At 36.2% G+C, this 23114-nt stretch overlaps 1 protein-coding gene across 2 annotated transcripts in view; it reads right to left on the reverse strand.

The window, feature by feature from the left end:
* USP40 (ubiquitin specific peptidase 40) overlaps positions 1–23114 on the reverse strand; it is a 93601-nt gene that overhangs the window by 20957 nt on the left and 49530 nt on the right. For both annotated transcript variants that reach the window (XM_025405196.1, XM_025405197.1), the window contains 6 exons: positions 20318–20371; positions 19455–19543; positions 17792–17878; positions 8008–8044; positions 4881–4945; positions 3079–3153 (listed from right to left, as the gene is read on the reverse strand). In XM_025405196.1, coding sequence (XP_025260981.1) covers positions 3079–3153; positions 4881–4945; positions 8008–8044; positions 17792–17878; positions 19455–19543; positions 20318–20371 — 407 coding nt within the window. The remainder of the gene's footprint in view (positions 1–3078; positions 3154–4880; positions 4946–8007; positions 8045–17791; positions 17879–19454; positions 19544–20317; positions 20372–23114) is intronic.

Genomic DNA, 23114 nt, shown 5'->3' on the forward strand with positions numbered 1-23114 from the left:
ATGTTCTTGAACTTACCATTTTTCCTCTTAGATTTATTAACTGTCATAAATTATACTTGTTGTTTTTACAATCAAAAATTTAAAATCATAAAAATCAGACTTTGGGGTGACTGGACTAAATGTCCCTTGCTTAGAAGTATCTTAGTAGATAAAATAAATGAGAAGCATAAACAAGAGCAATGCATTTGCTTGAACACACTATACCAGTGTTTCCAGGCGCTGTCCAAGCACTGCTGACCCAGGATACCAGTCCCAGCAGCGCCATTTATCACACAGATGCAAAAGCCCATTGATCTAAGTTTGGTTTCTGATACAAACTAAAGGAAATAAACCCACTGTCTTACACATACCCTGTAATTTCAGTTTTACTTATTGAGCTAGTTCTTCCCACCTCATTTTTTGTTAGTGAAGAATTTTAACAGGTTTATTAAGAGAGAAAAGGTGCTATTGTTGCAGCACTTAATTTCCAACAATAGAAGATGAGAATAAAAATTAACCACCTAAAACATTTAAAATAGATAGTTCAAGAAATGTGCATTAGAATATTTTTCTGTTTATCAGATTAGTGAAGATTAACAAATATTTGACCTTCATTCGATTAAATAAATGTAAATCAGAATAACAAAATTCCATTTTTTTTCACCTAGCAGACTGTCAAAAACCAGACAATTATGTGGGTGAAAATATGGGTAAACTTGAACACTTGTAAATTGGTAGCAGGAATATAAACTGCGGAGAAGTTTCTGTAGAATAATTTGCCTATACCTGTCATATTTTAAAATGTGCAAGTCCTTTGACCCAGCCATTCCATGTTTAGGAATTTACATTCTGATACACTAGTGCATGCATAGAAAGCCATATATGCAAGAATACTCTTGCAAATTGTTTATGGGACCAAGAACCATGAACCAAATTCAAGGACCCTCTTTAAAACATTTTTTGCTGGGCTTGGTGGCTCACACCTGTAACCCCAGTACTTTGGGGAGGCTGAGGTGGGAGGACCGATTAAGCCCAGGAGTTCAAGACCAGTGTGGGCAACAAAGTGAGACAAAAATAAAAAAATGTTTAAAAACTAGCCAGGCACAGTGTGCCTGTAGTCCTAGCTACTTAGGGGCTATGGTGGGAAGATCACTTTGAGCCCAGGAGATCGAGCTTGCAGTGAGCTGTGATCATGCCACTGTACTTCAGCCCTGGGTGACAGAGCCAGACCCTGTTTAAAAAAAAAAAAAGACTGTGCAATTTCAGTTCTAGGAATTTATCCTATAGATATACTCATATATACAAGCAAAATGGCACATATATATATTATATATGTGTGTATTATATATATGTATTTTATATATATTATATATATATTTTTTACATTGTTACTTGCATCAACAAAAGACTGGAAACAGCCTAAATATTCTTCAAAAAGAGACTGGTTAAATAAATTATAGTCCTCCAAACAATGGAATATTATGAAGCTACTAAATTGAATGAGATAGCTTTACAGCATATACTTGGAGATAAAATATTAATGGGAAAAATCTAGGTACAGAATAGGCTGCCTAGCAAATAATCTTTTGTGCAAATAAAAAGGAATAAATATGTGTATGTGTGGATGTATATGCTATGTATATACACAGTGAACTATGTATTTAAAATATTTTACATGGTTAGTCTTCACATTCTCATTGTTTATTGTTTGAAATTAAGTGTTGTAACAATAACACCTTTTATCTCTCTTTTTTTTTTTTTTTTACTTTTAAAATTTTTATTGAAAAGAGACAGGGTTTCACCATGTTGCCCAGGCTGGTCTTGAACTCCTAAACTCAAGCGATTTGCCTGCCTTGGCCTCCCAAAGTACTGGAATTACAGGCATGAGGCACTGCACCTTGCCTACCTTTTGTCTCTTAATAAACCTACTAAAATTATTCAGTAACAAAAAATGAGGTGGGAAAAACTAGCACACTTCAGTGTGTGCAAGTATGTGTGTATATTAAAAAGCACAGCCCTTTGGAAGGATGCAGAGAAAAGCAGCCGCCTGTTGGGGAGAGGATGCTGGGTGGCTGGAGCCAGAAACAGTAGCGACACTTGCTTTTCCTGGCCCAGCTTTTCATAACACTTAGAATTTTGTATCATGAGTACTGCCTATTCAAAAATTAACTTTAAAGACCATTGAACAAAATATAATAGAATTCTACAAAGTTGTGAAAAATAATAAGGTAGGTGTGTATGTGCTGATGTGAGGAGCTTCGCAAGACACAGTAAGTGAATAAAAGCAAATAAAACAAGTGTAAAACAATGTAGAGAATACTTAAAAAGGATATGCTCATATTTGCCTTCAGCAAACAAATACGTGTCATGTTTTTCTCAGAAGAATACATGATGAAAAATCAGCTAACTGTGGCTCTCTCTGGAGAGAAAAGGTGTAGAAGTGATTTCTGCTTTTCATTTCATAGCCTTCTGTACTGTCTGAATTTTCTAATCATAAGCAAATAGTTATCTGAATCTTGGAATTTGGGGCCATTTGTTTCTCTTTTGGGTTCACCTTTGTGTGCATCCTCAGTTTAAAAGAAACGATATAGGTTTTAGAAAGTAGTGCTATGCAATGCTTACTAAAGGGCGTGAAATGAGCCTTCTCATATGCTACTGCATATAACATCAAGGCTTTAAAGAGGTCACACCTCTGGACTTAGGAATTCCACATTTAGAACTCTTTTCAGAAGGACTCATTTCAATACTATTTATAAAAACAAAATAGTAAAAACAAGGTAAGTTTCCAACAATGAGGATATAGATGAATTAAATTAGTAAAACATTACCTTGGATATGATGATTATTTTTGGATTTTATGAGAAGGTTAAAATATAAAAAGCAGGAAATAAAAATGTTATACATAATTGATTTTAATTTTGTGTGAGAATATTTATAAGTTAGGAAACATATCTGATTGACAGCATTTGGGGAAAGTTCTCTATTCTCTTTATGACTGTCTGAATTTCCCCGTTTTCCCTAAATGAGGCTATATCATCTCTGTAATCAGGTAACAGTAATTTTTACTTACGAGATGTCTATGCAGAAGTAAAATCTTACCAGAGGAGGAAGTTGTCCTTCAATTAAAAGCAAAGTATCTCCAGAACATACCAGAAGTTCTTTCAGTGTTGCATCCTGGGAAGACAGAAATGCTTTTTTGTCACTTATGACTTCTGAAAGGAACAGATCATTGGATCTTTTTAAAACCCCATGCCTCTATTATCTTTTCAAAAATTAAATGAATAATAAAGCAGATATTGAAGACACAGGAAATAAGCTAAGACTATAAAATCAGTACAGCACTATTTGTTAAACTGTGGGGCATAAGCTGTAAGTATGACAAAAGATCTGAGGCAAGGAAGCTAGATGAGATGAGAAATGAGAGACTGATTTACAGAAGATGACATTTTAATTCATCCTAAAAAGATGGGTTGGATTTGGAAAGCTAGAGAAAATAAGAAAAGGAATTTCTCATTAAAAAAAAGGACAAGGGCCAAGTTAAGGTTGATAATAAATATGGCTTGTTTTCGTAAAGCGCTGAGGCCACACTAATTCGAGTGGAAAGTACCAGGTGGTCACACCGGACTGGAAGGGCAGGCACTAACCATAGGACGTGAAATAGAAATAAAGGAGCCACACAAGATTTCTGAGGAGATTTTCCAGATCAATTTGGCAGAAATATGCATGACATTGAAGAGGGAATGCCTGGGCCCAGGAAAGCCATAATAATTTAGGTGAGAGGCATACGAAAGCTTGGACCTGGAGCCAAGCATGGGAATGGTCACGGAAGGGGTGCAAAAGATGACAGTTTGGAGGCCGAGAGGAAACATGAAGAATGAAAGATAAGGAGGGTAAACCATATTTCACTCTTAAAGATTAGGATGGGAAAGATACCTGGCAAGGCTGGAATGAGAAGCTAGTTCCAAGGGTAATGAGTTGGCTTCTGGCTGAATTCTTTGATGCCAATTTGGGAATTAATAGAGAAGAACATGCTGAAGCTATTTGGGTAAATATATTCTTCTGACATCCAAATTTTATGTCCTAAAGATGCTTTGAGGTCCACTTCTTACTCCAGGCAGTCAAACTCCTGGCCAGGCCCCAAGAGGGGCCTCTCGCTATTGACTTACTGACTGCTAAACAGCAAAGAGCATTCCAGTGCAAGGACCCAGCATAGCTGCCTAAATCAACCTTCTGCTGGCATTCAGTGGCCCTTCTTACAGAACAGGAAGCAGGCAGGTGAAGACTGGGGAAAGGGCGGCTGACCACAGCTCCCTAAGACTCCCCAGAGAGCTTTATTTTGGGTCTACTTCTAAGGCTACGCGTTTGAACTGGGAAATATAATGCTACGTGGACCAACAAGATGACTAACCAGATTCCAACTATCCTGTGATAAAATTATTCCTAAGCCTACCCTAAGAGTTTGGCTGGATCAAGAATTTGGACCAAAGCCTAACTTAGGAATGGTTGGTAAGACAAATTCTGCCACCATTACCTTACAGAGAAACTCTGAGATCAAAACATTAAGGGGCCAAAACTTCAGAGTGTATCTATAAAATTCCTTCATGAGCTCAAATGTCATTTGTTCTGTGAAGTTCTCTTCCTTCTCATGAACTACTCCTCCTACAGGCATACTCTCATGGCAAGGGAGTTTACCACAGATGTCAGAAATGTTCCCACTGCACTGACACTTCCCCTTTATCAAAAAACTATAGTAAGAAAAAAGTAAAATACACCCATTCATAGATAACTGTATCCTACAGAAAGTAATTAAAGCTTTCTCATGAGTGGAATGGGTACCTTGTACGAAAATATGACATAAATATAATCATATGCAAGAGTACAATGTATAGAAATCATCTTACTTCTTCACATAAAGGCTCCCCAGCTTCATAGCACCAATCCATTTTTCGTAAATGCCAGGCATCTCCTATAAAGGAGTCAAAATCGGGATTAAAAAAAAATTCAGAATATGCTTTAAGAGTGTCAGGAATGGCCCTTCTGGAAAAGTGAATATCAAAAGGGGTTAATCTGCTGGTAAGTGTTCATTAGTTTTTAAGTAAATTGTCTCTTCCAGAGCATGAAAGAAATTACATTTCCTCAATTTGATTTTCTCTCTCTCCCATGAAGAACTGTATACTCATGAATAAAAACAACACTTGCTACTATTATATCAGGTTGGTGCAAAAGTAATTGTAGTTTCTGCCTTTATTTTATTTTATTTTATTTTATTTTTTTGAGACAGATTCTCACTCTGTCACCCAGGCTGGAGTATGGTGGCGCGATCTCGGCTCACCGCAACCTCCGCCTCCCTGGTTCAGGCGATTCTTCTGCCTGCCTCAGCCTCCCGAGCAGCTGAGACCACAGGCGCACACCACCATGCCTGGCTAATTTTTTTGTATTTTTAGTGGAGACAGGGTTTCACCATGTTGGCCAGGCTGGTCTCAAACTCCTGACCTCAGGTGATCTACCTGCCTCAGCCTCCCAAAGTGCTAGGATTACAGGCATGAGCCACCACACCTGGCCTGCCTTTACTTTTGATGGCAAAAACTGCAATTACTTTTGTACCAGCTTAATACAATATTTACTTTATACCTTTATTTGTGTGTACCCACATACATACACCATGTATCAGTATACATATATGAACATACATACATAAGTATAGAATCCCTTCTCAAAGCATTATTGAGTTTTATTTCAGTGTCTTGGCTGAAAATAGATGCTAACATTGCCCAGCAACTGTCAATATGTACAAGAAAATTATTCCTATATACTTAGAAGTTAATCTAACAAAAACAGAGTGCTAGTGCTTTCTGAATAGCATTTTAATACAGTTGGTATAAGTTAATATTTATACATGTTAAATTGACTTTAATCAAAGAGTTGTTTTTCAGAATACTTGCTGCACTAGTGAAATGAGAAGATAATTTTTTGCTTTTTTAATCCGAATAGGCAAGCAAAGAGACTTTTTGGGGTTGGGAAGAAAGTTAAACGCAGTAAAAGAAAGAAATCCTGGTTATTAAAAATAATAGCAATGTTTATGAACACAAAACTCCCCCTACTCACCAAAAACATGAAATAGCCAAAGAATAAAACAGATCTCATATTTATCGGCACAGGCCACAGTTTTTGAATCCCTATACTCTTGTTTGCAGACCTTCTTTATCGATAGTTCTAGTTTTTTCTTTTTTCTTTTTTTTCTTTTCTGAGACAGGATTTTACTCCTGTCTGGAGTGCAATGATGCGATCTCAGCTCCCAGCAACCTCCGCCTTTCAGGCTCGTGATTCTCCTGTTTTAGCCTCCTGAGTAGCTGGGACTACAGGTGCACACCACTGTACCCTGCTAATCTTTGTATTTTTTGTAGAGGTGGGGTTTCGCCATGTTGCCCAAGCTGGTCTCGAACTCATGGGCTCAAGTGATCCACCCTCCCCGGCCTCCCAAATTGTTGGGATTACAGGCATGAGCCACTGCGCCCAGCCAAGTTCTAGCTTTAAATACAGAAAAGTTTACATTAATTAAAAAACTCAATTTAAGTACCTTTAAGAAGCCACCAGTAAGTTAAAAGTGAACACTATTACTTCACGGTACAGCATGGTGAAAAGAACTTGGGTTGTGAAAGCAGAATGACCTAGATACTTGCTGTATAACTCTGGGGAAACCATTTCACCTTTCTTAGCCTTTGCTTCCTCATCTATAAAGTGGGCATGTGTGATAACCCCTGCATGGTAGGACTGCTGTCGAGGTTAAGTGAGACGTTGCGTGTAACTTCTAGAAGAATGTCCTGCATCCAGAGCATCTTAACTTCCTTTCCAGATAACAAAGCTACGGGCCTCCAAGTTAATGAAGTCTGAGAACAGCAAAGTGTTCTACTGAAATCAGAATGAGGTCTCATCAAACTCATTAACATGATCTCACCTGGAAAGCTGCTTCAGTTATCTTAGATTTATTTTTTTCATTCATTTTACATTCCCTCACCTATACCACAAAAATACTGATATGAGACAGAATGCACTGAAATTTAGAATCAATGAGATTGAAAGGAATCAGTGGAAGACCTGTGTAGCTCCAGGTGGTATACATCTTAGTGTTATTTCTTTTTATTTTTTATTTTTATTTTAAGTTCTGGGGTACATGTGCAGGATGTGCAGGTCTGTTACATAGGTAAACGTGTGCCACGGTGGTTTGCTGCACCTATCAACCCATCACCTAGGTATTAAGCCTAGAATGTATTAGCAATTTTTCCTGATGCTCTCCCTCCCCAACCCCCACACCCCCCCTACACCAGCAGGCCCTGATGTGTGTTATTCCCTTCCCTACGTCATTGTGTTCTCATTGTTTGGTTCCCACTTATAAGTGAGAACATGTGGTGTCTACTTTTCTGTTCCTGCATTAGTGTGCTGAGGATAATGACTTCCAGCTCCATCCATGACCCTGCAAAGGACATGATCTCATTCCTTTCTATAGCTGCATAGTATTCCACGGTGCATATATGTACTACATTGTCTTTATCCAGTCTATTATTGATGGGCATTTGGGTTGATTCCATGTCTTTGCTATTGTGAATAGTGCTGCAATGAACATACAGGTGCATGTATCTTTATAATAGAATGATTTATATTCCTTCGGGTATATACCCAGTAATGGGATGGCTGGATCAATGGCATTTCTGGTTTTAGGTCTTTGAGGAGTTGCCACACTGTCTTCCACAATGGTTGGCCTAATTTACACTCCTACCAACACTGTAAAACATTCCTACTTTGTACCTTTGCTGGATCCTATCTAAGTTCTCTACTCAGAGCTATACCACTAGTTTTCTTTCAGCATGCCAACAAGAACCAGGAGAATTCATTATGTACATACGGAAGTGTAAACTACTTTTTATTTCTCCACACCCTGTAAATTTTTTTTCCTATAACCCTGGAGAAAAAAATTGTCAAAAAATTTTTATCAGGCTTTGAAGTAATATGTCATCATGGTAAGTAACTTACCTTGTAGGCCAGATTTCTCCAGCATTAACTTTAAACACTGTAAAGAAAAACAATGTCCAATGTTAGTTTTCTGTTTCTGAATTACAGTTCTAGGACAAATACCCTTTTCAGACCCTAGGTCTATTTAAGTCTGACTATATTTAATGATTCTTGAATAGGTAAAGATAGACATAGTTAAGAAGATAATACGCGAGTCAGCTTTCCTTTCTAAGGGCTAGATGGCGCCAATTCAGGACGAGGAAAAAACAATTTCCAGTGTTTGCAAGCAGGGCTTAGTTCAAAGTTTCATCCACCAACTCCCAGATTTGAACCATGACTTTCTTCCTATAAGGATTAACTGTGTGTCTTTGGCCAGATATGATTAATCAAGCTAATTTCATAGACATTAAACTCTGAATCCTATAACAGTAGATTAGCCTTTATTTAGCATCCATGAAACACAACTGATCATAGCATCCATGACACACAACTGACCATATTAAAACTCACAAGAATTGTGCAAGCTGTGATGTCATGGCATAATGCAAAAATGAGACAATATTAACAAAAGTTTAACTGAAACAAAAATAGTAATTAAAACAATTTCTTGAGGGAAAAACATTGCTAATTAAATCTTGGACAAGTGAGCAAATACAATTTGATTTCTATTACACTAGAGCAAAAGAGAGCAAAAATAAGGATAGTCATTGCTGTACTGTTTGTAATAAGAGAAAAATGGCAAAAAAAAAAAAAAAAACCCCACCAAAATACACATTAATGGGAGATTTTTTAAAAAGTAGGAAATGTCTTAAAGCAGTTCAAAGAAAAAAACAGATTCATATATATTGATCTTAAAAGATCTTTAAAATATTTTAAGTGAAACAAATTTATAGTATAATACACTCAAAGTGATCCCATTTATAATTTAAAAGAAATCACAGAAGCAAAGCACACTCTGCAATTCTGTATGTACGTACATAGACACATGCTGGTATAGGCACAGCAAAGGTCTGGAGGGACACACACTCTACTGATGTGAATAAGATGATGTTATCTGATTGCAACAGTGACTTCTAGACAAAGGACTAGAATAGAGTGGTAACCAAGGGGGACTGTTAATCCCCTAGAAGTTTAAAAAGTGAGAAGAAATCCATGATTACTTGTATGATAAAAAATAAAAGAAGGCTTTAAAATGTAATTATAGAATGTTTAGAAAATGACAATAAAAACATAGTATACTAAAAGATGGTGGGTGAATGAAAGCAAGCTTATTATTCTAAGAAAACTGAAAGTCTTAAATATTGTATTTAAGAAAAACAATCAAATAATGGAGCAATCAACTTAATTGTGTTTTAGGAAGGGGAAACAGAGAGCATAAAGGCCTTATTTCAGAAACAGCAAGGAGGCCAGTGTGGCTGGAGCAGAGTAAGTAAGAGGGGGAAATGGTTGGAGGTTTGAAAATAAAACAAAAATGATACCAGAGAACCAGATGACATAGGCCCTTGTACAGACATTCTCTTTCTTTCAGGTATGTTTCAGGGAGAAGAGGAGTTTTCCTGTGAATATGTTCTAGGTTTGGATGATTGTTAGACAATCAAGTGGCAGTTGGATGTTCTGGGGCGAGATCCTGTCTAAGAACTGGGCAGCGGAACGCTCAAAGATAGAGAAGGAGACAGCAAACTGAGAAAGGGTAGGCCAGTGGGATATAAGAAAAACCTGGAGTTGTGGCCTTCTGGAGCCCAGTGACAAAAGTGTTTCAAAGAAGAGAGTCATTAGCTACATCGAATGTTGCTGAGAGAGCAAGTAAGATGAAGAGTAAAAACTGCTCACTGGACATAGTAATGTGGAGGCCACTAATGACCCTGACATAAGCTATTTCAGTGACATAGCAAGGAACAAGTCTGCCTGCAAGGGGTTCAACAGAGTACAGAAAGGAAGATAGATAACTTTTGAAAAGTTTTGTGGCTTCTTTCCTTGAAATTAAAAAAATGTAAAGTTAAAAAGTCCAGTGAAAATCTGGGAAAATACCTGCAGAAAATAGTAAAATGATCCTCAAATACCCATCACTCAGTCCCAATTATAGGTTGAGTATCCCTTATTTGAAATACTTAGGACTAGAAGTGTTTCAAATTTTGGATTTTAAAATTTTTTTTGGAATCTCTGCATTATACTTACCAGCTAAGCAAACTTAATCCAAAAATCTAAATCTGAAACGCTCCAATGAGCATTTTCTTTGAGTGTCATGTCAAAGGGTCAAAAAGTGCTCAAAAAGTTTTGGATTTTGCAATCTGGCGGTGGCCCTGCCTCCCCAGAGAGAGTGCTGCACAGCTGCCTGGCCCACACATGCCTGCACCCAGCCCAATAGCAAGTGTGGCAGTATCCCCTCCCCAGAGAGACCAACACACAGCTATGCTCAGGTTTTGCTTGGTCTCAGCACAAACCAGCACCCTTTCCTCCACCAAACCATGTCACCTCTGTCACAAACACCCATAACTTAGGCAATTGAGGCAATTGCACACATCATTAATGAGGATTACAGCTGAAGAACTGCTGTAGGGATCATGCTACTGAACCCACCAAGAACCAAAGCCAACAACACATCATTTCCAACAGACACCCTAGAATCCATCTATAGGAAAAAGCTCCTCCCCACAAAAGATACTCTATAAAATTGGAAAAAATACGTGTTCAAGTAAATGTGAAGATATCAACATAAGACAGGAAACACGAAGGGCCAAGGAAAGATGATATTCTGAAAGGAACACAGTAAGTCTCCAGTAACAAACCCTGAAGAAAAGTATATATGAAATGCCTGAAGAGAAATTCAAAACAATGATCTTAAGGAGATTCATAAACAAGAGAATATAGACAAACAATCTAAAATTCAACAAAATCAGAAAAAATAATTAATATCTGAATCAGAAATTCATCAGAGAAAGAATTTCTGAACTTGAAGACAGGTCTTTTAAAATGACCCAGTCAGAAGAATAAAAAGAATTAACAATTTAAAAAGAATGAAGAAAACCTACAGGACCAACAAGACACCATTAAATAAACAAATTTTCTCATCATAGAAGTGCCAGGGAGAGAATGACAAAAGACACAGAAAATCTATTTAATTAAATAATGGGTGAAAAATTCCCAAGTCCGGGAGAGATATGGACATCCAGATCCAGAAAACTCATAGGTTCCCCAATTAGATTCAGCACAAAAGGATCCACTTTGGGAACTTTATAATAAGACTCTCAAAAGTTAAAGACAAAAAGAGAATTCTGAAAGCTACAAGAGAAAAGCATTAAGTCACATATAAGGGAATCCCCAGTAGACCATCAGTGGATTTCTTAGCAGAAACCTTGCAGGCCAGAAGAAAATAGGGGTAATATAGGAAAGAAAACACACCATCAGCCAAGAATATTATATCCGGAAAAGCTATCCTTCAGAAATGAAGGTGAGATAAAAATCTCAGATAAGCAAAAGCTAAAGGAATTTATCACCACTAGACCAATCTTACAAGAAAATACTTAAGGGAGTGCTACAACTGGAAACAAAAGGATGACAATTACTATCATGAAAAAACAAGAAAATATAAAACTCACAAGTATAGGTAAATTCATAATCATACTCAGAATACCCCAGTGTTGCAATGGTGCTGTATAAATCTATCAATCCTCTTCCATGAAGGTTTAAAGTCAAAACAGTCAAAAACAACATCAGTTACAATTAGTGGTTAAGGACACAATAAAGATGTAAACTAAGGCAATAAAAATATAAATTGTAGAGGGAAGGGAAAAAATTCTAGAGTATTTTTATATGACCAAAGTTGAGTTGGATACAGCTTAAAATAGTCTATTATAAGTACAAGACTGTTTATCTTAGCACCACAGTAACCACAAAGAAAGAAATGACAGCAAATACACAAATAAGAAAGAGAAAAGAAACAAAGCTTAGCACCATAGACAACCATCAAACCACAGAAGTAAACAACCAGAAAGGAAGAAAAAGATCTACAAAACAACCAGAAAACCATTAACAAAATGGCAGGAGTAAGTTCTTACTTATCAATAATAACCTTGATTAAATTCTTCAATTAAAAGATATAGAGTAACGGAATGGGTTAAAAAAAAGAAGACCCAACTATATATGTTTCCTGAAAAGGACTCACACTGTTAAAGACAAACACAGACTGAAAGTGAAGGGATGGAAAAAGATAGTCCACGCAAATAGAAACCAAAAGTGAGCAAGAATAGCTACATTTATGTCAGATAAAATAGACTTTAACTCAAAAACTGCGAAAGGTCATTATAATTGATAATGGTCACTGTAGAAGATCATTATATAATAACTTACTATATAATCTATAATGAAAAAAGGGATTCAACAAGAGGATATAATAATTGTAAATATATATGCAAACACCACCAGAACACCCAAATACATAAAGCAAATATTATTAGACCTCTAGGGGGACAAGACTGCAATACAATAATAATAGGGACTTCAACACCCCACTTTCAATAATGGAAAGATCATCGAGACAGAAAACCAACAAAGAAACATTAAACTTAAACTGTACCATAGACCAAATGGAGCTAACAGATATTTATAGAACATTCCATCAACAGCTGCAGGATACACATTCTTGTCAACTGCACAGAGAACATTATCCATGATAGATCATACATTAGACCACAAAACAAGTCTTAATACATTTAAGAAGACAGAGATCATATCAAGGGTCTTCTCTAACCACAATGGTATAAAACTAGAAATCAAAAAGAAAAACTTTAAAACCTTACAAATACATGGAAATTAAACATGACCAATAATAATAATAACCAATGAGTCAATGAAGAAAGTAAAAGAGAAATTTTAAAATGCCTTGAGACTAAAATAGAAATGTATTATACCAAAACCTATGGGATACAGCAAAAACAGTTCTAAGAGGGAAGTTCACAGCAATAGATGCCTAGATCAAAAATGAAGAAAGATTTCTAATAAACAACCTAATCATGAACCTCAAGGAACTAGAAACATAAGAACAAGCTAAACCCAAAAGAAGTAGAAGAGAATAATAAAGCTCAGCGCAGAAATAAACAAAGTAGGAACTAATAAAACAATTCAAAACAGCAACGAAATTAAAAACTGGTTCTTTTAATAGATAAGATTGGCAAATCTTTAGCTAGACTAAGAAAAAAAGAGTGAAGACTCAAAGTCAGAGATGCAAATCAGACATTACAATTGATACCATAGAAATACAAAGGATCATAAGAGACTACTATGAACAACTACTTGCCAATAAATTTAAAAACACAGAAGAAATGGATAAATTCCTGGACATATACAATATACTAAGATTAAACAATGAAGAAATAGAAAATCTGTACAGGCCAACAAGTGAGAAAATGCTTTCAGTAATAAAGTCTTTCACCAAAGAAAAGCCGAGGACCTAATGGCTTCACTGCTGAATTCTACCAAACATTTAAAGAATACCAATTTTCCTCAAACTACTCCAGAAAATTGAAAAGTTGTGGATATTTAAAAACTCATTTTATGAGGCCAGCATTATCCTGATTCCAAAACCAGGTGTAGATTCAACAACAACAACAAAAAGAAAACTATAGGCCAATATCCCTGATGAACACAGATGTAAAAACTGTCAACAAGATATTAGCAAACTGAATTTAACAAGCACATTAAAAAGACCATGCACAATTATCAAGTAGTATTCATCCCAAAGATGAAAAAATTCATATGGAACCATAAAAAAACCCAAATAGTCAAAGCAATTCTGAGCAAAAAGAACAGAGCTGGAGGAACCATACTACCTTACTTCAAAATATACTACAAAGCAACAGTAACCAAAACAGCATGGTACTGGCAAAAAGTCTGACACATAGCCCAATGCACCAGAATAAAGAGTCCAGAAATAAATTCACATACTTAACAGCCAACTGATTTTTGATAGATGCGCCAAGAACACACATTGGGAAAATGATAGTCTCTTCAACAAATGGTTCTGGGAAAACTGGATCTCCATATCTAGAAAAATGAGACTAGATTCCCTAACTCTCACTAAATACAAAAATCAGCTCAAATGATTTAAATACTTAAATGTAAAACCCAAAACAATGAAACCACTAAAGGAAAACATAGGAGGAACACTTTATGACGCTGGGTTAGGCAAGAATTTTTAAAATAAGCTTTTGTTGCCTCAAAAGCATAGGCAACAAAAGAACACAGACAAATGGGATTACATCAAACTAAAAAGCTTTTGTACAGCAAAAGAAACAACAGAGTAAGGAGACAACCTACAGATTGGGAGAATATGTTTGCAAAGTATAAATCTAACAGAGGGGGCTAGGCATGGTGGCTCACATCTGTTATCCTAGCACTTTGGGAGGCCGAGACGGGCAGATCACTTGAGTTCAAGAGTTCAAGAACAGCCTGGGCAACATGGTGAGACACTATCTCTACCGAAAATACAAAAAAAAAGAAAAAAATAGCTGGGCATTGTGGCATATGCCTGTGATTCCAGCTACTTGGGAGACTGAGATGGAAGGATCACTTGAGCCCTGGTGGTGGAGGTTGTAGTCAGCTGAGATCACACCACTGCATGTCAGCCTAGGTGACAGAGTGAGACTGTCTTAAAAAAAAAAATCTAGCAAAGAGTTAATATCCAGAATATATTATATAAGGAACTTAAACAATTAAACAGAAAAAAAAATTCTAATTTAAAAATTGGCAAAAGACTAATAGTAAACATTTCTCAAAAGACACACAAATGGCCAACAGGTACACATGCAAAAAATGCTCAACATCACTAATCATAAAGGAAATGTAAATCAAAACCACAATGAGGTACCATCTCGTTCCAGTTAGAATGGCTACTATCAAAAAAAAAAAAAAAAGAAAATATGTATTTACAAGAATGTGGTGAAAAGGGAACATTTATGCACTGTTGGTGAGACTGTAAATTAGTACAGCCATTATAGAAAACAGTACGGAGGTTCCTCACAAAATTAAACATAGAACTATCATGTGATTCACCAATCCCACTACTGGGTATGTATCCAAAGGGTATGAAATCAGTATGTCAGAGAGATATCTGCACTGCCATGTTTACTGGAGCATTATTTACAATTGCCAAAATACTGAATCAACCTAAGCATCCAACAATGGATGAATAGGTAAGGAAAATGTGGTATATATACACAAACTAATAGAGTACTATTCAGCCATAAAAAAGAATAAAATCCTGTTATTTGTGACAACATGGATGAACCTAGAAGACATCACGTTAAGTGAAAGAAGCCAGGCACAGAAAGGCCTATCCGTAATATGACCTCATTCATATGTGGAATCCTAAAAAAAAAAAAAGAGTTGACATTATAGAAGCAGAAAGTAAAACAGTAGTTACTAGTGACTGAGGGGGAGATGTAAGGGGAGGATGCGAGAGGGTGGTCAACAGGTACGAAGTTACAATCTAATAGGAGGAATAAGCTCTACTGTTCTATTGCACGGTAGGGTGATGATGGTTAACAGTAAGGATTGTATATTAAAAAATAGTTAGAAAAGCTCTTGAATGTTCTCACCAGCAAGAAATGCTAAATGCATGAGGTAATGAGTATGCTAAATACCCTGATTTAATCATTACACAACATACATATGTACCAGAATATTAAAATGTGTCTCATAAATATGTGTCAATTTAATTTTTTAAAAAATAGTTTCAGATTGTGGAGCATTTTGAATTTTGGGATCAGGGATGCTTAGCTTGTATTGCCATGGCCAGTTTTATGTGTCAGTAACCCACTCACTTCCCCTGCCCTTGCCTCAGATTTTTTTGAAGCAAATGCCAGATATATAATTTCATTTGTAAATATTTATTATGCATCTCTAAAAGACAAAGATTTTTAAAAACCTACAATGATTATGACAGCTAAAAAATTAAGAATTCTTTAATATCAACAAATATCCAACTAATGTTCAAATTTCTCTACTTTCTGTTAAATTATTACTAAAGTTCCTTTGGCTTGAATTAGGGTCCCAATAAAGTCCATACATTGCAACTGGTTGCTATGTCTTTTAAGCCCCTTTTGACCTATAGGTTGTCCTCATCTCCTGCAATTTATCTGTTGTAGAAGAGTTTTCTGATCTACATTTGGCTAACTGCAGACCTGTGATGAATTTAACCTGTTCCTATGCCTCCTGTATTTCCCATAAACTGGTAGTTAGACCTAGAGGCTTATTCAGACTCAGGTCCAGTTGTTTGGTTTTTTTGCAATAAGGGCATGGGGTATTGTTCTGAATTTCTATGTTGCCTGAGTGCTGCTCTTTTTTGGGTTAGCAATCTTTGAGGATCATTGCCTAGGTTCATTAATTTATTAGGAGTTGAAAAAATGTAAAATTCTAAAATGCCTTCTTCATTTATTAGTTGGAATATGTTTATAAATAAAACTTATTATCTGCTTAGCTACCCTGGGATATAGTTTGCAAGGGAAAAACAGGAAAAAAAAAATGCTTTATTTTTTACCTTTATGGTTGCCTAGCATCCATTATAGGTAACAGTGCATATTTTTGTATAGGATCATTATGAACTCACAGATTTACAGATTTTATGTACTTGTTTCAATTAATTTTTGTTATTTTTCTCACTGACGTTCAAATTGTCTCATCTTTGACTAGTGAGCTCCTCAATCTCTTTGATAATTCCAATAGTCTTTGTTAGCGGCTTCACTGCTTTCTGTGATGGTAAGATGTTTCAGGCTCATCTTAGACATTTCCTGACCTAGATACATAACCAGCCATTATTCTAAGATGCCCTGGTTCCTGTTCGTAGAAAATGGTATTTGGCAGCCATAATCTGGGCGCCAGGGGTACTCTGCTGCTACCAGGCTGGTCACTCTTTCTAACTTGTATCAATGGACAGAGCTGGAAAAAAATTTTTTTAAGAAAAAATACATGAAGTTCATTCAGACTTTTCTATTTCAAATTCAGGAGAACAGGTTTTTTTTTTAAACCACATTGATTTTATTTGTCTCTCTGTTTTCCAATACTAAAGGTCTAAGTTCTCAATAACAGCAATATAATTATTCACTTTATCACATACACACATATATACAAACATTCATACCACTGTGTGTGTATATAAATACTAGAAAAAATATGCCAACATGTTAATATTGGTAGCATAAAGGATAATGAGAGGTTTTCATTTTTTTCTTTTAATCAATTCCTGCATATTCAACATTTCTGTTAATAAAAAAGTATTATTGATAAAAAGAAAAAAAATTGTAATCATTTAAAATTTCCAGTAGAGGCCGAATGGAGTGGCTCACGCCTGTAATCCCAGCACTTTGGGAGGCCGAGGCGGGTGGATCACTTGAGGTCAGGAGTTTGAGACCAGCCTGGCCAACATGGAGAAACCCCATCTCTGCTAAAAATACAAAAATTAGTCAGGTGTGGTAGCAGGTAACTGTAATCCCAGCTACTCAGGAGGCTGAGGCAGCAGAATCGCTTGAACCCGGGAGGCAGAGGTTGCAGTGAGCTGAGATCATGCCACTGTACTCCAGCCTGGGGTGACAAAGTTCAGACTCTGTCTAAAAAAAAAAAAAATCCAGTTGGTTCACCAATTTTCAAGCTCCCAAAATAAAATAATTCCTCTAGTGAGTACATATAATTCTCTGAAGTATATTATATTAGGCCTAGTTTAGGACCTCCAGATCTTAACACAGGATACCACTGTTTCTCACAGCAAACATACAAACACACACAGCCTCTGAAAACAAAGGGTAAAATTACTTACATCTCTCACAGATATTGTTTCTTCTACTATAATTTCCATTTCTGTCCCAGGTTGAATGTCACTCCCCATTGCAAAAAACAGGAACAACTAACATCAAGATAGACGTGTAAATGCAATTTAATCTGAACTTAAAAATCCAATAAACGTATTATTTACTTTCAAAAATGTAAAGCCAAGGGCCCATGAAACTTTAACAAAAAATCCCAATTTATATGAAAATATGACTATGATTAGTAACTTAATGTTACAATTTAAGCAATAATTTTGCCTACCCAGAAGTATAAACTTGCTTCACCATCAATGTTTTTTACTCCTAATAAATGTCTCTCACACACACTACTTATTTTTCTTTCTTTTTTTTTTTGAGATGGAGTTTTGCTCTTGTGGCTCAGGCTGGAGTGCAGTGGAGTGATCTTGGCTCACTGCAACCTCTGCCTCCCAAGTTCAAGTGATTCTCCTGCCTCAGCCACCCATGTAGCTGGGATTCCAGGTGCGTGCCACTAGGCCTGGCTAATTTTTTATATTTTTAGTAGAGGCAGGGTTTCACCATGTTGGCCAGGCTGGTCTTGGAACTCCTGACTTCAGGTGATCTACCCGCCTCAGCCTCCTAAAGGGTTGGGGTTACAGATGTGAGCCACCATGCCCAGCCAACATACACTATGTCTTCTACTATGATCTCCATCTCTGTCTCGATCACTCCCAAAAGGAATTTGTAATTACTATACACAATTAGTATTAATAAGCTTTTTCTGAGTCACTTGGTTATGATTTTATTTTCTGCCAAGCGATTCAAATATTACAATTCTCAAGACTCCAAAGGAAAAATACAAATCTGATCTCTTATTCCGTTCCTTATAGCCCTGCTTTTCCTTTCTAACTCAGCCTCACTTGTCAGTTTTCCCTCCTATCAGCTTCTCATGCACTACTATTTGCTAGAGTTCAGGGGAAAGCAAATGAAGGGGGAAGTGGTTGGGAAAGTAATGAAGTGAATTTGGGAACCACAGACAACCTGACTTGAGTCCAGATTACCCTGCTACAGGGTATTTACAATAAGAATATCCTTATGATTTCTCCACTGTAATAAGCTGATTAGCTTCTTACAAATGGCTTCTGGCAAAGGTCAAACCTGATGGTGTTTTATACTGAAAACGGACACTGATAAAGACAAGGGGAAAGGGAGGCTGCTCTCAGACTATTATATTAGTGCAGAGAGTAATTAAGTCCAAAATTAATAAACTGTGTTTCATTAAACCTAAAACGCTACTGACTGTTATACTTACTATTTTCTGTACCAGTGCTAGCTATAACTGCAGAACGCCCCTGACTGTAAGATGCAACCTAATCTCACAGATGTTAAAACGTGGGAAAAAGAAGGTGTATCTTAGAACTTACGAAATATAATGGTTGAAAGTGGTGGCCACTCAACATTAAAGATTCCTTTTAACCACAAAATCTTCATAGAAAAAGAAACATAAATATGCTTTGGGGTAATATTTTATATTTAAACATCTAGAACTATAAGGATGTAATCCTAAAATAAAATGTATCATTTAAGAAAAATACTTTTAGAGAAGAACAGTATTACTGGAGTAGTTAAGGTACTAGTTATAATTCTGGTTATGGAAGGGTTGATTTTGTTTTGAAACAAGTGACCTTATTTTACCTGACAGGAACTTGGTGCTTTTCCAAGACACAGTCCCAATGAACTTCCCATCTTCAATTCTGCTTCCTTCAAAGTATAGCTGTCCGGCACTTAAAAAAATTTTGATAACATGATGAAGGTTATTAATTCCTAGCTCTCTAAGAAAAATAAAATATTCAAATCAGTATTTCTCTGAAAATCAAGAATATCAAGAAAGAAGAAAAACGAATTGCACTTCAGGCAAAAGGATTACATGCACTATGATCAGGTTTGATTTTCAATTTCCATACTCTAGGATATTTTGTTCCTGTTTTCTACATAACAATGCTAAAAGGAAGCTATGAACGTCTAGTTTCCTACTTAATAAAAATGACTTGCTCAAAGAGCTGTTGTTTATATGGATTAAAAGCCAGATAATCCAAATCAATCCATAAATGAAGAACCAGCTTCTTCGAAGTTTAAAGTTGAGATTGTTATTACCATCAATAATTAGGCTCATCCATGACTAAATTAAATCTAAGGTAAGAGCTGATAGAGATGAGAACTGAAGATTTTATTTCATAATTGGTATCACAATAAAATTAGCAAAGCAAATGGAAAAACTTTGAAAATAAAGTTGGAAAAAATATAACTAGATCAAACCCACGACTAAAATGAGAATCAGATAGTCAGAAAGAACAGTGTTTCATTTAGAAAACAGAAGTGTTTGTTTCTGGTTAAGATTTTCTGTAATACAAGGGTAAGATACCTGGATGAAAATATGTCCTATAAATCAGTTTCCAACAGGTAATTTTTAAATATTAGGTATTGGAGGCCACTACTTAAGGTATCAAGAAAGAAAGATGAGTATAAGCCACCTTTTGAAAGTTATCAAAAAGATTTACCTGGACAAAGAAGCTTCCCATTTCTATCAATAGGTCTCAAACAGCTGTTGTCAGCTATAAATAAAAGGAATATTATTTTTCTTAGTATATTATTTTTCTTAGAGAGCTAGGAATTAATAACCTTCATATTATCAAAATAAAAGGAAGTTGGTTACAGCATCAAATACAGAAAACAAAAGAGAGATGCTCTATTGTGTTAATTAGCAGAAAACTACAGAAAGCTAAAAACAAAAACAAACCAAAAACCCCCCAACAACCAAAGAAAAACCCCCAAAATAAGTACAGTCAGCCTTTATTTTACGCAGTAGTGCAAGACTAACAGTACCAGGTGAAACTGTGCAAAACAATCTTAATCAATGGAAAAATTACAATCGTTCCATGACACTTAAAAATTTTTGTTGTAACATTTAAAACCCTCTTCATTATTAATATTATACATGCATTAGGAAAGGAAAAAACAGTAAAACCAATATTTATACTATAATTTAAAATACTAGAATTTTTGAGAATTAAAATGTTTTCTTTGTAAATTACATATGAAGAGTAGTTTAAACAGGGCTTGGTTTCTTCTCATTGTATAGCTTATAATATGTAGTGACATCTTTCCTGTCCTGTAGCAAACTGTCATACTCCTTTCTAAGTTTGGATCAGCTTCCAACATCCAGAGTTGCTTGAGTGACAGCAGGGTCAACATTCCCACAAGTTGCCGCTGCTTCTATAACTCCATATACTTTTGTTTCTTTGTGTACTTTCTTCTCTGTTGGCCAATTCCCTCTTTTGATCATGTATTCTTGTAAAATGTCATGGTGGGTTTAGCACTGGGATAAAGGGAGGCAACACAACCACATGCTTTGCTGTCTGTGTAGGGAAGTGAAGTGAAGTGTACACGCAGCGACAAACCACTAGCAGACTTGAAAGAAGTGACCGGTTACTGCTTATGGTGCACATGTGTTATTTATGTGATGAATTGTGCCCTGAAGAGCTGGCAGTCAAGTGTGTACTTTATTCAGTTACAGTTAATATACCATATACCATGGTTGCTGAAATTTTAACCATCTTGCTGGGGGACTGATGTTATATAACTAAACGATAGTAATGAAATTTCTGCATATCAGAACAGTACAAGCGGACTGCCTATATTTAAAATATGTTGGGTGATTTTATGCTTATTAAATGGGCCAGCATGCACTATGTTTGAGGACACAGATTCTTGCTTTAGAAGATCCCCTGGTGCTTGGAAGGGGAAAACCAAGTTTTCAGTTCAAACAAAATTCTTAAAAAGTAGGATGTAAATTGGAGGGGTGGGGGAAGGTTGAGTGTTCTGAAGAGACAACAATAGTATGAACCTTAGAAGTTTTAACTTTATTAGACCACAGCAGAATCTCTTTCTGAGATTCCTGAGTTCAATATTTTGTATTACAGTAATATGAGGCTAGCATACAATTCTCACATAAACCTCCTGTCAACGGAAACAATTTACTTGGAGTTCCCCAACTTAAAAAGTGCTTTTAAAATACTGTCTCTTTAAAATCTGTTGGTTTTCACCGAACAGGTACTTACTGTGTATTGTCTATGTGCCAGGCACTGTACTAGAAACTGGAAATACAATGGTAAGCAAAGCAGTGTAAACTCAGCCCTCACACAACCTTGTCTAATGGGGTAGGTGGATGTTAATAACAGAAATAAAAGGGCAGCTACAGTAATAAATGCTATGAAGGTAAAGTACAGGGTGTTAGGAGAGTACATTAGCAAAATCAACTGGGACTGTGTGGTCAGGGATGGAAGGAGAAGGAACATTTCAGACGAGACCAAATAAACAGCTGAAGTTAACAGCAAAGGGAACAGAGTTGAAAGAGAGACTGAGCACTAAGAAGTTTTGGGGGTCAAAGAGAGCTTGTGCACTGAGAAACGCAGAAAAGTCAGCATGGTAAGTGAGTTGTGAGTATGTATAAAAGCAGATCACAACAAAGTTACAGTTAAGCAGGGGTCAAATTGTGCAGGTTCTTGTAGGCTAGGTTAAGGAATTAACTTAAGTGCAATGGAAAGCACTAAAGGGCTTTGTGCGGAGGAGTGACAGGATCTAATTCACATGTATTGACCATGATCAAATGGTTTGGAGGGGGGCAAGAGTGGAAGAAGGGAGACAAGTTACAGGGGATGACAGTGAACTATGCATTTTAATAAACCAATGACTTTTAATAATGGACTTTACTGAGTTATAATTTTCTTATAATAAAATACATGTTTTAAGCGTACAGTTAATAGTTTGAAAAGTACATAAACATCTGGTAACCATCAGCAAACTGAGGTATAATTTGCATCAACCCCCTTAAAACTCCCTGTGCCAATTTGCAGCCAATCCCTCTTCCTCTCTCCCAATCCTGATCTGCCTTCTGTAATTACAGCTCAGATTTTATTTGTCTAAAGTGTCTTATGTATGGAACCACACAATACGTACTCTTTTGCATCTACTTTCTTTCTCTTGGCATAATGACTTTGAGATTCATCCATGCGTTGCATGTGGTGGAACTAGCACTGCCTTGCTCTTCAGTGATGAACAGTATCCCATTGCTTAAATACACCATCATTTGTCCATCCCTTTACCTGCTCATGGGCATTAGGATTGCTTCCAGTTTGGGGCTAGGAACATTTATGTCTTTATGAGGATATACGTTTTAACTCTCATTCACTAAATACCTAGATGTAGAATTGGTAAGTGGATGTTTAAATTTATAAGAAATGAGCTAACTTTTCCAAAGTGGCCATACCCATTTTTTTTTTTTTTTTTTTTTTTTTT

Source organism: Theropithecus gelada, chromosome 12, assembly GCF_003255815.1.
Source record: "Theropithecus gelada isolate Dixy chromosome 12, Tgel_1.0, whole genome shotgun sequence".
Taxonomy (NCBI): domain Eukaryota; kingdom Metazoa; phylum Chordata; class Mammalia; order Primates; family Cercopithecidae; genus Theropithecus; species Theropithecus gelada.